The 12,953-nt window shown below is 50.3% G+C and overlaps 6 protein-coding genes across 6 annotated transcripts; 3 read left to right on the forward strand and 3 right to left on the reverse strand.

Moving 5' to 3' along the window:
• Window positions 1-13: 13 nt before the first annotated feature.
• Window positions 14-457, reverse strand: TGAM01_v208666 (DASH complex subunit Dad4; the record flags this gene model as incomplete). Its single annotated transcript, XM_024550384.1, has 5 exons — window positions 14-42; window positions 107-191; window positions 242-286; window positions 337-393; window positions 455-457. 5 exons carry the CDS (start codon window positions 455-457, stop codon window positions 14-16), a joined length of 219 nt encoding a protein of 72 aa, XP_024404855.1.
• A 280-nt stretch (window positions 458-737) lies between these two features.
• On the forward strand, window positions 738-1,328 carry TGAM01_v208667 (hypothetical protein; the record flags this gene model as incomplete). Its single annotated transcript, XM_018806519.1, has 1 exon — window positions 738-1,328. One exon carries the CDS (start codon window positions 738-740, stop codon window positions 1,326-1,328), a length of 591 nt encoding a protein of 196 aa, XP_018660346.1.
• Window positions 1,329-2,501: 1,173 nt separating this feature from the next.
• Window positions 2,502-3,556, reverse strand: TGAM01_v208668 (methylsterol monooxygenase; the record flags this gene model as incomplete). The annotated part of the gene is made up of 3 exons (XM_018806518.1): window positions 2,502-3,299; window positions 3,369-3,474; window positions 3,546-3,556. The coding sequence occupies 3 exons, from the start codon at window positions 3,554-3,556 to the stop codon at window positions 2,502-2,504; spliced, it is 915 nt and encodes a 304-aa protein (XP_018660345.1).
• A 1,709-nt stretch (window positions 3,557-5,265) lies between these two features.
• TGAM01_v208669 (hypothetical protein) lies at window positions 5,266-7,402 on the forward strand (the record flags this gene model as incomplete). Its single annotated transcript, XM_018806517.1, has 2 exons — window positions 5,266-5,282; window positions 5,413-7,402. The coding sequence occupies 2 exons, from the start codon at window positions 5,266-5,268 to the stop codon at window positions 7,400-7,402; spliced, it is 2,007 nt and encodes a 668-aa protein (XP_018660344.1).
• Window positions 7,403-7,859: 457 nt separating this feature from the next.
• Window positions 7,860-9,322, reverse strand: TGAM01_v208670 (hypothetical protein; the record flags this gene model as incomplete). The annotated part of the gene is made up of 4 exons (XM_018806516.1): window positions 7,860-8,003; window positions 8,067-8,791; window positions 8,864-9,102; window positions 9,186-9,322. 4 exons carry the CDS (start codon window positions 9,320-9,322, stop codon window positions 7,860-7,862), a joined length of 1,245 nt encoding a protein of 414 aa, XP_018660343.1.
• A 2,710-nt stretch (window positions 9,323-12,032) lies between these two features.
• Window positions 12,033-12,825, forward strand: TGAM01_v208671 (cysteine dioxygenase; the record flags this gene model as incomplete). The annotated part of the gene is made up of 3 exons (XM_018806515.1): window positions 12,033-12,314; window positions 12,393-12,645; window positions 12,704-12,825. 3 exons carry the CDS (start codon window positions 12,033-12,035, stop codon window positions 12,823-12,825), a joined length of 657 nt encoding a protein of 218 aa, XP_018660342.1.
• Between the last annotated feature and the right edge of the window lie 128 nt (window positions 12,826-12,953).

A 12,953-nucleotide genomic window follows, 5' to 3' on the forward strand; every position in this document is an offset into this window, starting at 1 on the left:
CCAACAGCGACTCTCATGATGGAGGCTTCAGGTTATCAGTCGCTGGATTACACAATTAATTCCCATACAAGAACCGTAAACAATCACACAAAGATGCCGAACTCACCTTCTAGATGGAATAGGACGTTGGACTGGTAGTTTTTGAACATCTGCGCGACGAGCTCTACATTCATGTTTTGCACATTGATCTCCTACTCAGCGTTAGCCCAACTCCAGAGTAACTTACAAATTCTCTGCTTACCTGGAGGCTCTTGTTCATCACAACAACCGCTTCATTCAGTTTTTCCTATTTTCATTAGCCAGAAGCCCTGTATTAGTCTTCATTGGGCATCATACCACATTGGTGATGATGCGTGATATCAGCAGGTTCTGCTGATGCTCGTGCGGGCTTTCCTGCTCGGTTATTAGCGATGGTACACCGGCAAGTATGTAAACGTGATAATAATAGACCTACCATTTATTTTCCTGATTTGAATGGTTCTTGATCAATGAATGAAGGAGATGCGAATGGAACAAGAGCTGCGATGGAGGGGCGCACAGCTTACACTGTACTTGAATTATGACTAAGCGCGTAATCCAAAGCTAAAGGCATGGCTTGGTGATATCAGTTGATCCCTTCATGATACATCATTCCGCTTCATCTTCATTTATATCCCCTCAATCATCACAAACAACATTTCAACTCTTTACACACTAAACCGCCCTCCCATCAGCCATATACCAGTTTCCCCTTCACAATGGCCGCTCCCACAGAAGCGCAGCTCGCGCACATCGAGCTCCTCGAACAGCTCGACATCCACTCCATCCACAAGAACTTCCGCAACCCCAATTGGAAGCCCAACCAGCGACGAAACAAGAACCTCAAAGCCATCGTAGGCGACGCGTCCAAACGAGAGGCTTCCGCGTTCGCCACACCGCAGGACGTCAGCGGCGATGCAACTCCCGCAGTCGACGACGGCCTGTCCACCAGCGGCACCTCGACGCCCGCGACAAGCAACAACGGAAACCCGCCGCCTCCCAACCTCGCACAGGCATCGCGTAGCTTGTCAAAGCTCGTGCTGGAAAAGTCGCTGAAGCCCCCTGGAGGAGGATTAGCGGCCGGAGGCGTGACGGCGCCCAGCGCGACATACACAAACATCGAGTCGGCCCCTTCATTAGCACACTCAAAGCACTATTGCGACATCACGGGTCTACCTGCGCCATACATGGATCCCAAGACGAGGCTGCGGTATCACAATAAGGAAGTGTTTGGGTTGATTAGGACATTGCCTCAGAGCTCTGCGGAACAGTTCCTGGCTGCTCGTGGCGCGCATACGGTGCTGAAATGAGCGCGAACAAGGCAAGATTTCGAATTCGAATGGCATATTTACAACAAAGGCACGGAGGGATCAAAACTATAGGGAAGGGGAGCATTTTGGAACCTATCGGCGTACTACGGCAAGATTTGTTTTGATTTTTCTTTATACTACTGCTTTAATCAGAAGGGAAATAAATGTTGGATCCACAAAGTCAAGCTTCAACTATGCACCTCCCGCCTTTCAGCAAGAGGATGGCAAATGACGCTCCGGCTTAATCGGAATCCCGCAAAAAATAAGCGTTGGGTTTGCTCTTTGCCCTGAACGAGTACCGAAAAAAACGTATGGAGGAACAACGTCTCAGTTGCCAGAGCTTGAATGGCAGTGGCTGTCAGGGCAAGATTGTAATGGTAGATGAATAATATCGAATGAATAATATCGGAACATTCAAATGACTTTGATTGACGTTCACGAATGGCATGAAAGGGTGGTATTGGTGTGTTTAGCTGTGAAGTTGGTAGACAGGGAGCAAAATGGGTATCATGAGATTGTTCCTAGATGCGACATCCAGGGCCTTGAATCAAAGGCCGGCTAAGGGTAGTTTAATCTCGATACTTGGTAGCTTTACCATTCGATTTTACTGCCATTATTACCGCAAAATGATACGCGGTCTGCTTGTGGCACTGTCGCACAGGCTCTGACAAAGAAGAGAAATTACAGTTAAGTAAAATCCATGGCTGCGAAATTTATTCCTAGGAAATAATCGAGCTCCAGTTCGCTTATCTAATAAGTGGGGGTCGACAATCTGCCGTGGGTAATGTGCCTCTTACAGGGTCTATCAGAAAAGTGAAGTGTTTAAAACAGGGTATTCTTCCATTGAATCCAATTAAGCATGGAGCTGACGAAGAGCTGTATTAAGTATATGTCTAAGGTGCTCGCAAAGTACGTATATATATACAAAACAGTGAAAGAAGTCATGCTCTCGTCACCCCTCCCAACGCCGGTTGATGCCTTTTTGCCATCTCGGAGGCTGCCGCAGCTAGGCTATTAAGCTGACTATTAATCTATTTTCCTTTTCTCATTGTATTTTCAAAATCATGCAACCCTCGTTTTATCGATTGGCTTTGAAAAACCTGACGCATCTTTCGCTAAGAGCGCCTAGGCGTGTAATTGTTGTAACCAAGACAGATCGAATACACGACTGCTTTACTGGCCCTTCTTGGCCTTCATAGCAGCCAGCTTCTTCTCACGGCGTCTTCGGTGGGCATCGGCACCGGCCTCGGTGTCGAGCATGTAGTCCCACCAGCGGAAGCTGGAAGCGTAGTTGCCAATGAACTTCTCGTGGTGAACGTCGTGGTGCTCAGCGCCGGCCCAGACAGGCAGGAAGTGGCGCAAGCTCCAGGGGAAGTCGTAGCCGCTGTGGGCGTCGATGGCCTGGAAGAGACGCAGAGTGATCCAGATGTACATGGTCAGGAGGTGAAGCTTGCCGGTGAGGGCGAGGACAAGAATGGGAGATCCGACGACACCGATTCCGAGCAGACCAGTCTCAATGGGAGAAGCGTACTCAGCAGCCAGGCCGAAAGGAGCAGAGTACAGGTGGTGCATCTTGTGGATGCTCCTGTACAGAGGGCCGTAGTGAAGAGTGCGGTGGAACCAGTAGTGCCAGGTGTCCTCCATGACGAAGAAGAGGGCAATCTGCCAAGCCATGGTGAAGACCGAGGGGAACGGAATGCCGTAGTCCATGCCGAAGTAGGTGGCAATGGGGTGGAAGAACCAGATCTGAGGCAGTTCGGCGGTGAAGTGGCTGACGAGGACGATGGCGGCGCAATCCCACTGCTCTTTCAGGGTGGGGATCTTTTGGTTCTGAATCTTGTACTTGTGGAAGTAGGGGATCTTGTCCATGATCATGAAGGGAAGGCAGCGGCCGAAGTAGATGATCTCGTGCATGAAGAAGCTCATGAGACCGGTCGCCAGAGTGTCGTTGTCCATCCACAGGTACCAGGCCTAGAATGAGAATTTCGAGTTAGATTTGACCATTCGCAGAAAATTGGAGGGGCAAAACAAAAGACGTACGGCCCAGAGACGCTCAAACAAGTTCAAGTGAACATTGTATTTGCCAACTTCCTCGAGGACGTTGAAGTAGGTTTGCGTTTGGTTCAACGCGCCGAATGTCGCGTTCCTATACAAAAATTGCTGGTTAGACAGTGCCCAGTCATTGGTGTGGTTCGCTTGGAAGGTTCGTCTACTTACGCCACGTCCATGATTGCGGCCCAATTGTCGAGATGCTGGTACAAAAGGCTCTCAGGATATGCCGAGGGGGATGTAGAAGGAAAAAAAAAAGAGAGAGAGAATTAAGGAGAGGACACCGGTGTAGATAAGGAGATGAGCTTGTCGAGCACAAGTCTATTAGGGGACTCGCTGGTGGGGGCGGGTGGGAAGGGAGATTTTTATCGTTGGTCGCAGAGCTGTGAACTTTTCATTGGCCACTAAGTCAGGGGATGGGCGTTTTTGGCCCTGCAGACTAGAAGGTCGCAATGAGCTGACCTGGAAAAAGCCATTCCGTGCTCTGGGGATGGCAAATCGGAATCACGACGACCCGCATGGCTCTGCCAGATTTGCGGCGACGTGACGGGGCTTTTGTTGGGCTGAGACGGGTGCTGATTGGCTGCAGCGAGCGGGTTCCTTGGGCCGCCAAAATCAGCGACAGAAAAATAGGGACCGCAAAGGGAACATGTGCGTAATTTACCGTAATATGCGCACTTTTGCCACAGCAAGATCCTCAAAATTGTATGTGTATAGTCTCAGTGTTTGTGCTCAAAATCCTCTTATTCCCTGCCCTTTTGTCGTCTATCTGCCGCATTCGTATTCGCGATGAAGAGGCGACATTCGATCAGTTTGTTAATTCCCACACACACTCGTTTTCGCGCTTGAAGCTCGAGCTCTGAATCTGGCCATCTCATCTTATTGTGACCGCCACGCGCTGGAGCGGCCGCCGCTCGGCATCTTGTGAGGCAGCGCTGCGGCATACAGGCATCAACTGCGAATGGGCTTGGGAAAGCCTGCCCCGGCTTCTTGAGAAATATGCTTCTAGAACAAGAGGCTGCCCAAGGCTGCTGTCGCGCATCCATGGAGTAACTTTGCGCATGTATATCGTCTACCGAGACAGGGTTGTTCTGCCAGCGTCCACTGTGGGTAGCCTTTATTGTAGAAATTGGTGATAACAGATCTAAGCTTGATGCCTGATAGTACAAGTGCTAGTTATTCGAAGTTCATAGGTATGCATCTGTTTCTTTAATATTAGGGTGTAAGTTAGCTGTTGATAGTTGCTGTCGAGTTGTCATTCTCTTGTAAACTATACGCCGCCGCTGTCCAATAGGGGCAAGCAGCTCAGCTTAAACAGGCGCAAAACCAGTGACATCACAGCCAATGGCGGCCTTCATTCCAAATAGCAGCTGCACTCAGCCATCGTCATTCATCAGCTCGCCTCCTCCATCCTCGAGTTATTCACACTTGTCGCCCCTATTCCTCTGCATGACGTGAGCTGTTCGATTTCGCTCCGAGTACGATCTTCGCGCACGAATTCGAACTGCCCCGAAATATCTCTGTTTCGAGGTCCAGCAAAAAAAAAGAGGGAAAAAATCGGGCACACATTTGCCCCACGCACATCGCATCAGAGACCAGCGCCAGAACCGCCTCCGCCTTTCAATCGCAGAAATCGAATGGATCGATAATCGCCAGCTGCGCCCACCCGTTTGCTCTGCCCCTTCGGCCAGCTCTACTCCCGGACGCTGCCTGTGGTGTGATGGTCTGACCATCGTCCGGACTCGACTCCACCCATAGCCCGGTCCAGCTCCAGCCGAGATCGATGCAGATTCAGCAAGGTTCTGATACCAGCACCGTGGTAATTCTGGCCCTGGTCTGATCATTTCACCGGCTCGTACGAAGGGCAAAGGGCATACCGTTTTAAACCATGTCGTTGGTGGCAGAGTAAGTTCGCGTCCTCATTTTATTGCGGCTTGCTTGTTTGCTTGCCCCTCCAATAGCATGAGCTGCATTACCTCGATAGCTTCTCCTCCGCATTACGCAGCTGTGCTGACTTGACATTTCCCTTTGCCAGCCAGGTGCGTCGCCTGGATGCGTACCTCGACCGCCTCCCTGTCCTGTCCGAGGAGGCATCTGAAGATGGAGCTTCCGAAGCTGGCCACGCTTTCGCCACCGCAGAGGTGCTGGACGCTCCACGACTAGACCGTTTGCTGCACATTATTCGCTCGCTGAGCACCACCTCGTCTTCGGAACCGTTACTCAACATCCAACGTGTGAAAATCCTGCTCAACGAATCTGGTATTGCTACGATTGCAGATAACATCCATGGCGCTGCGTCGGAAGCTCACGCACGAACCAAGACGCCGTACGAGAACGAGATCGAGTGGCTCTTAGTCTCCAAAGCAACAGTCCAGGTCTATGGAGCTATCCTCAACTCCTTGGTCGACCGCATCGTCCCTCTTAGCGATGATATGTGGTACTGGGATGGGGTCTTGAGCTCCTACAGCTACAGTAGTATATATACGGTGCAGACATCTCCCCTACGGTTGTGGGCTTGGTCGCTTGATATATATCAGGCTAGTCAGTCACGGCTACGCTCTTTGTCTGCAGCAGACGCTTCGGCCGAGCTTGTCCAATCTACAAGATCCACACTATCACAACCATGGAGCAGGTTTTACGGTGTTGTTCGCGAAAGTATCCGAGAGCACTCGTTTGCTAACATTCAGCGAAAGGTGCTTTCACCTGTCGCTTTATGTCGAGCCGAGGCCCGCCGGAAACAGGCCCATCTACGGAAGCTAAGGGAAATGACGGCCAGCGGTCTTGGAGTGCTCATGGACGAAGGACTTCAGCTTGGCCATGACGATGAGAGAGCTGGAGTGCAGGATCATGAAGACCTCAAGGGCGTAGTCGAGCGAAGCGTAGCACTGATGGACATGGTCCTCAAGGAAGCAAGCAGTCTTGACATCAACATTCCTGACTTTGAAGAAAAAGTGTTTGCAGGCGTCGAAGAAGACGCAGAGTTGTCTGTTCACGTTGAGGAAGACATGACTCAATATCGTCCAAGCACATTGGCCCGCCGTCTGCTTCAAATCATTGACAAGACGCTTCCTCAACATATTGACGCTATGCAGCTTCTCGCAAATGAAAATGGCCCACCCCCAGCTATTGTGCGATACTGGCTACCCGCTCTTATTGGTATCACCTCATCTACAACCATCCTCAGGATTCTGGTCAATCGCAAGGCAGACATCATAGACTGGATTGCGGGTTTCGGCAGTACATTGCGGGATTTCTGGCTTAACTGGGTTATTCAACCGACTGAAAAAGTCATCAAGACTATACGGCACGACGAAACCAGCGAGATTGCAATCATGAGCAGGGACAGCCTCAAAGCTGACCGCGAGAGCCTGGAGCGAATGGTTGTAGATTTTGCCACTGAAAGACCCCATTACGCTGTTGGCACCTCATCTATCACTGACGCCCAAATTGCCGAAATCCGCACCAAGGTAGCTGAGGGTGATGTAACCCCAGTTTTAAAAGCATATGAACAAGAACTCAGAAAGCCTTTTGTTGGTGCTCTTCGGGGCGACCTTGTTCGGTCTCTCCTGATCCAAGTTCAAAAGACAAAGGTTGATCTGGAGGTTGCCATGACGGGCATTGACTCGCTCTTGAAGAGCCAGGAGCTGGTCTTTGGCTTTGTCGGTTTAACTCCTGGTGTATTTGTTTCGGTTGGCGTCTTTCAGTACCTCCGCAGCATCTTTGGCAGCCGATCTGGTCGGCGCCACAGCAAAACTTCTGGCAAGGCAATTCGTATTCTTCGAAACATTGACCGCATTCTCTCTGAGGCGCGGCCCACGGAGAACAACGTCCTGTCGTACAAGGATCACGGTCTCCTGTTGTGCGAGGTTCATGTGCTTCGTAATTTGGCTGGCAGTTTGATGCCGGATAACCTGCAGAAAGAGTTTTTGGAGGACTTGGATGACTTGGCGAATGTCAAGGGCGTGCACATTCAAGCAAAGGCTTTGGAGAGAATTCGCTGGGCGTATGCCAGATGGATTAGGTAGAGGAGTAGCGAGCATGCAATTTTGATTGCTTAAGAGGAATTTTTCTGACCTTGAAAATACCTTACTGTATTATTGCCGTACGGGATAGAAAGCAAGCAATAGAGCATAGCAACACAAGTTGACCATTTCTACCTGATATTGCTGATCACTCTGATGCCGTGCTTAGCACGCGAAATATTCTAGGGTATATGTGTAAATGTTCATATTATTGCTGATGCTGATTGATGATCTATTTCAATCAACCTATATATCTAAATGCCGTTGACCACGTTGAATGCTAATATGCTGCTCAAAAGTAGACGCTTTGTTGAAATCGCTTCGAGTACACCTGTCCCTGTTGCGCCACACCCTGCATGCCATTTCATCTAATCCGCCCCTGATTAATACTGTATATAAATGCATGATTATGGAAAGAAGGAATGGAAGGATATAAGAGAAAACAAGGCTATTATATGGCTTATGCTTTGCTTTCATCGGCCTCTACTTGCTTCTCCTTGAGGCTGTCGAGGCACGGGGCAACGAACAGTTCGCCGGTGATGACACGTTGTATCGTCCGTAGACTGACGAGAATCCAAAGGAGGAGGACCACAAGAGAGAGGATCTGTGTCTTTTGTTAGAAAGAGGCACCCAAAGAAGATGGGATAGATATGAAGAGGAAACCCACCATGGTTATATACTTGAAAAACTCGCTTCCCAGGTTCTGCCACAACGCGCTGGTGCAAGTTGCCCACACGCCCAGCGGAAAAGTAAATCCCCACCAGCCCATGTTGAAGGGAAACGACCGCGTGGTTCTCAAGATGATGAGAGCAAAGCACACCCAAGCCAGAGCGAACCCCCACATGACGATGCCGAAGAAGATGCCGAGGAAGTAGAAGAACTCGGCGCCGCGGGTGGGATCCACGCCGGCGACGTGGAACATTTCCGTGTGAGGGATGACTTTGAGGGCGACTTTACCGAGCTGCTGGATGCCGAAGCCGCCCTGGCCTAGGGGTCCGACAGGGAGGAAGACGGAGACGATGACCTCTCGCGGGGGCAGAGAATGGATCGTCAGGCGGTGGAAGTAGAGGGCCATGACGCAGGCGGAGAGGGCCTGGCCGATGCCCCAGAGGACGTAGGAGACGATGAGCGTGGCGTAGGCGTGGCTGATGTTGGGGAGGGCGTCGGCGACGATGCCACCGGTGGCTGCGGCGACGACGGTCGGGACGATGGGCAGGAGGAGCGCGGCGGTGGTGTTTTGGAGGCCGGGGCGGTGGCGGTGCATGACGATGAAGGGCATGGAGATTGCGGTTGCGAAGGAGACGAGGGCGTCAATCCACCAGAAGGCCCAGGCGAGGTAGATGAGCCAGGGGCCCCATTGGGCGCAGGAGAAGATCATCATGTTGATGATTGCTTTGGTGTGTTAGTGGCGGTGGTCGTTTTTGAAATTGTATACGTGAAAGTGAAAGGGGTGGGATGACTTACTTGCAAAGCCCATGGGGAGGCATCCCAGGAAGAGAGATTGTGCCGGATGAGCAATCATGGCGAACCAAATCTCGGGGTAGAGCGTGTATCGAAGGAGGGAGATTGTGAAGAAGATGGTGAAGAGGAGGATGTTGAGGGCGAAGAAGATGTAGGAGATGATGTGCAGCCAGTAGCCGTTCCAGGGGAGGTTGTGGAGGAGGATGGAGACGATGCCTGTGCCCATGTTGACGGCGAACCATCTGTTTGAGGGTGTTAGTTGAAGTTCTATTTTTGATATAGGGATACCTGTATGATAGTGTAGAAGTGTGTAAGTGATACATACGATGGCGTAAAGTTGCGGACGATTTTCCGCCAACCATGTTTGTTTTTTTCTGAAGCACATGAATTGCAGTTATGGTTGTCGGCTATGGCTTGGTTTGCAGCAGCGGGCAATGATGCCCTGGCGGTAGTTGTTTCCATGATGAGACTTGGAGGTTCAGTATCAGAATTTGAAAAGTCGAAGATTTTTAATTGTTGTTTGATGGGGATTCTAGAGTAAGAGATGTAGAGAAGCTTGGCCGGCTTTAGCTTATATAGCTCAGTCGTATAATAAAGAGTTGATGACGAAATTGTTTCTTTTCTTGCTTTGTAAATTCGCAAATGCCGGGCAACAGGTATTCTGAGTCTTGGCAGTTATTGGATGCAAAGCCCACTAAAAGGAAGTGTTGTTTGGCAGGCGGAGGTCTCTCGGCGAGAGTGGTTGAGTTTGCCGGAATGGCTGAGCCGAAGAGGATGGCAGATGGACGAAACGGGATGTTTGGATATCTGAGGTATGACGAGCGTGGGTTTGAATAGTATCCGAGTCGCCGACTATTGTGCGAGTAGAGAAGTCTCTTTTCACAGTTGAAATGTTTACTGGTATGGTATCTAGAACAAGTGGCAATAATTCTTCAGGACGAGCTGTTGTATTTTAAGTGCTTCATGACTCTCTATAAGCTACGATGATTCACAGCTTGCCGACCGACCGGATTCCCATTTCTCAGCTACGGCCTTGCCAGTCCCGGTTTTCAGATGGTAAAAAAAAAAAAAAAAAAAAATACGGGCATGTACCCACCGAGATCGAAATTCTAGAAGGGGTCAACTCTCGCGTTCCTCCGTCTTTCTAGCATTGGTGGCGCTCAGCCTCTGACATAAGGTGGGCTGGGCGGTTCTCATTCGCTGGAGACGACAACGAGAGCTCGGCATCGGCCGTGTGGAGCGGCTGTCGGGACTAGACTTGGGTCTGGGTTTTGGGGGCGCCGGGCCGATATGCGTCGACAATGGCAGCTGGAGATGCTTTTTTTTCTTTGTAAAGGACTTTCGGCCCAGAGTTCTGGTCGTTGGTCCGCTCTTTTTACTGGTTTTGAGATTGGATGCTCGGGAGTGACGTTGAGGGGCATCGGACGCTGGGGAAAGGACGGCAGATGGATTGATGACGACGATGCTGACGTCTATTTGGGACATGGAGTTGCACCCGACATGCGACGAGATCTGATAAAGCAGTCGTTTATAGTGATTACCGCCGTTCATCGTCAAAGATGCTAGTAAATCTCTTGGCATCCAGGTACTGCCTCGAGACCCGGGGCAGTGGATTTTGCTTCCCCGCATACAACGAACCCTCCGTACAAAACGGCGGGCCGTCGGCGAGCTCGAGAGTCCTTGTGCTAATTTCAAAATCGATAAGCTTGCTGTAGCTACGAGTCATTGCCATGGTCTGCTACCTGACATTTGCAATAGCTTGGATATTGCTTATCCGCGAAGATGAAGGTAGCCTGAGAGTCTACAGTGAGATTTTGCTCAATAGAAGCTGACTCTCAGTTGTGTTTGTTCGACCAAGGTCAAAGAAACTAGGTGTAAGAGCTTGTACGTTTAAGCTATAGCCTTTTTTTTTTTTTTTTAATAAAGCACTGTGGAAGCTTGAAACAGGTGATTTTGGATTGTATTCTGTACTGTAGGTATTCGTGTGTGAAAGCAGCGCGACAACAGCTCAATTGGGATGGCTCAATTGTTACTGAACTATGCGCAGTTACCCGTACTATGACTCGTTCACAAACAATAGAGCTTCTGGTTCTTCTGACAGTTTAAAAGCATTTATTCAAAGTATACGATGTTACTATTAGGATTTGCGCATTATTGCTGGTGTACCCGTCAAGGCCGTCGGCAAGCGGATGCAGAGCGGCTATCGGTGGCGGCTATCGGAGAAGTCTTGGTACTTCGCCTCCGTACCTCCTCGTCTTACCTAAGACAGCGTATGGAGCTAAATGTCAATCATGACTACGGCGAGCTGTCCGTATCCTACCCTTACTCTCTTTATCTTTTTCCACCTAAAGAAGTGGACGATTCAGGAGTGCTCTCCAGATAAGGATACGCAATAAGCAAGGACAAGAGAAGGTTCAAATTGCTGACCCCTTTTCACTACGAACCGTAAGCCCAGCAATCGTAAATCCTCAGAGTTCCTTTAGTAGCGTCTTGGTAGCATAGCGCTACTGCTGTGCTGGGTTTCAGGGCCCCACAAGGGAACTCTGCAAGTTCTTATCGTTCAAGTACTTCAAAACAGTCTCAAATCTTCCAGTCTCAATACCCTGTTGCAATTCGCACATCAAGTCCATTGCATGCCAAATGTGCATGGCCAAGTCTGTGATCCAATGCTGATCTCATTGGAAAGGCATTCGATAGTCTGTCGTCCCATCTTGCTGCTGCCATCTGATCAATTGATGGTTGCCTCTGCCGTTGACTTTGTGTCATCGCCTAAACCATGGCTGGCCATGATGCGCTCTTAGCGTCCTCTTATCCAACCAAATTGTGCGAAACGTGCGCAACGTAATCCACCGATGGTTGCCAGGTGTATCCGTACCTCGTACAAGCTATCACTGCCAATCCCTTTTTTTTTATCGCGTGGCTTGGAGGGACGAGGATTCCGCCTGCCGACACCGGGTGCCCTTATCCACCGTCGGGGGGCTCGCTCAGCTGACCTGTCGCGAGAGACACTGTCCATCCCCGCTCCAGTCGGTGTGTTGTCTTGGTTGTGCATCTTTGATTGCTGTGATAAATGTCCCATCGCATCGTTCTTTCCCATCGTTCCTATAGATTGTCAACATCCATCCATTATATCCACCTACGCAAATAATCTTCCCTAAAATTCTCATCAATCATGGCCATGAATATTATGTCAAGCAGCCACGTGCTCGGTGCCGTAGGAGACGTCGTGGCGCAGCGGGAGAGGGACCTTTTCGAAGAGCTCGTACTGGCGCTCAAGGAAGGCCTTGGTCCATCGTCTGGCCTGACGTCCGAGGATGTCGACGTTGACTCCTTGATGGAGATGATGCGAGCGTATGACAGCGGCGATATGCAATGGTCCAAGTATGCATTCGGCGACGCCAGTAGAGGCTACACTCGTAACCTTGTTGACGAGGGGAATGGTAAGAGCAATCTGGTAGGTCATGTCCTCAAGTCCAAGTCGAGAGTGATGCGACACCGCTCAAAGCCATCGGTATATTGACAAGCGAAACAGCTCGTACTTGTTTGGTCTCCAGGAAAGGGAAGCCCCATCCACGACCACGGAAACGCGCACTGCCTCATGAAGATACTGCGTGGAGATCTCACTGAGACCCGCTATGCCTTCCCCAACGACGACGAGCCCGAGGGACAAATGACCGTCATCTCCGAAAAGACATACAGAGAGAACCAAGTGACGTACATGGCCGACGACCTTGGTCTCCATAGAGTATCCAACCGTGGTAGCGACTTCGCTGTGTCCCTACACCGTAAGTTTTCATCTGGCACCACAACTCTTGTTCTGGACCCGACTAAAGAACTCTCCAGTATATACCCCTCCCAACGTCGCTAAGAAGGGCTGTCACATCTTTGACGAAAAGACTGGCCGGCGAAGCCATGTGCCTGGCTGCACGTACTTTTCAGCCTATGGCCGCGTATTGAAAGAGTAGCAAGCTTCGCAAGGTTTGCATCGGGCATGGCGATATGGCGTTCGGTATTCCTCGTTTGTTCCCTAGATTGAATCCTGTTGTTTAGTTTCTGGTTCTGGGTATTCTTGTATAGCATCTGCTGCGCTCAT

This window comes from Trichoderma gamsii (genome assembly GCF_001481775.2).
Source record: "Trichoderma gamsii strain T6085 chromosome Unknown Scaffold_38.2, whole genome shotgun sequence".
NCBI lineage: Eukaryota > Fungi > Ascomycota > Sordariomycetes > Hypocreales > Hypocreaceae > Trichoderma > Trichoderma gamsii.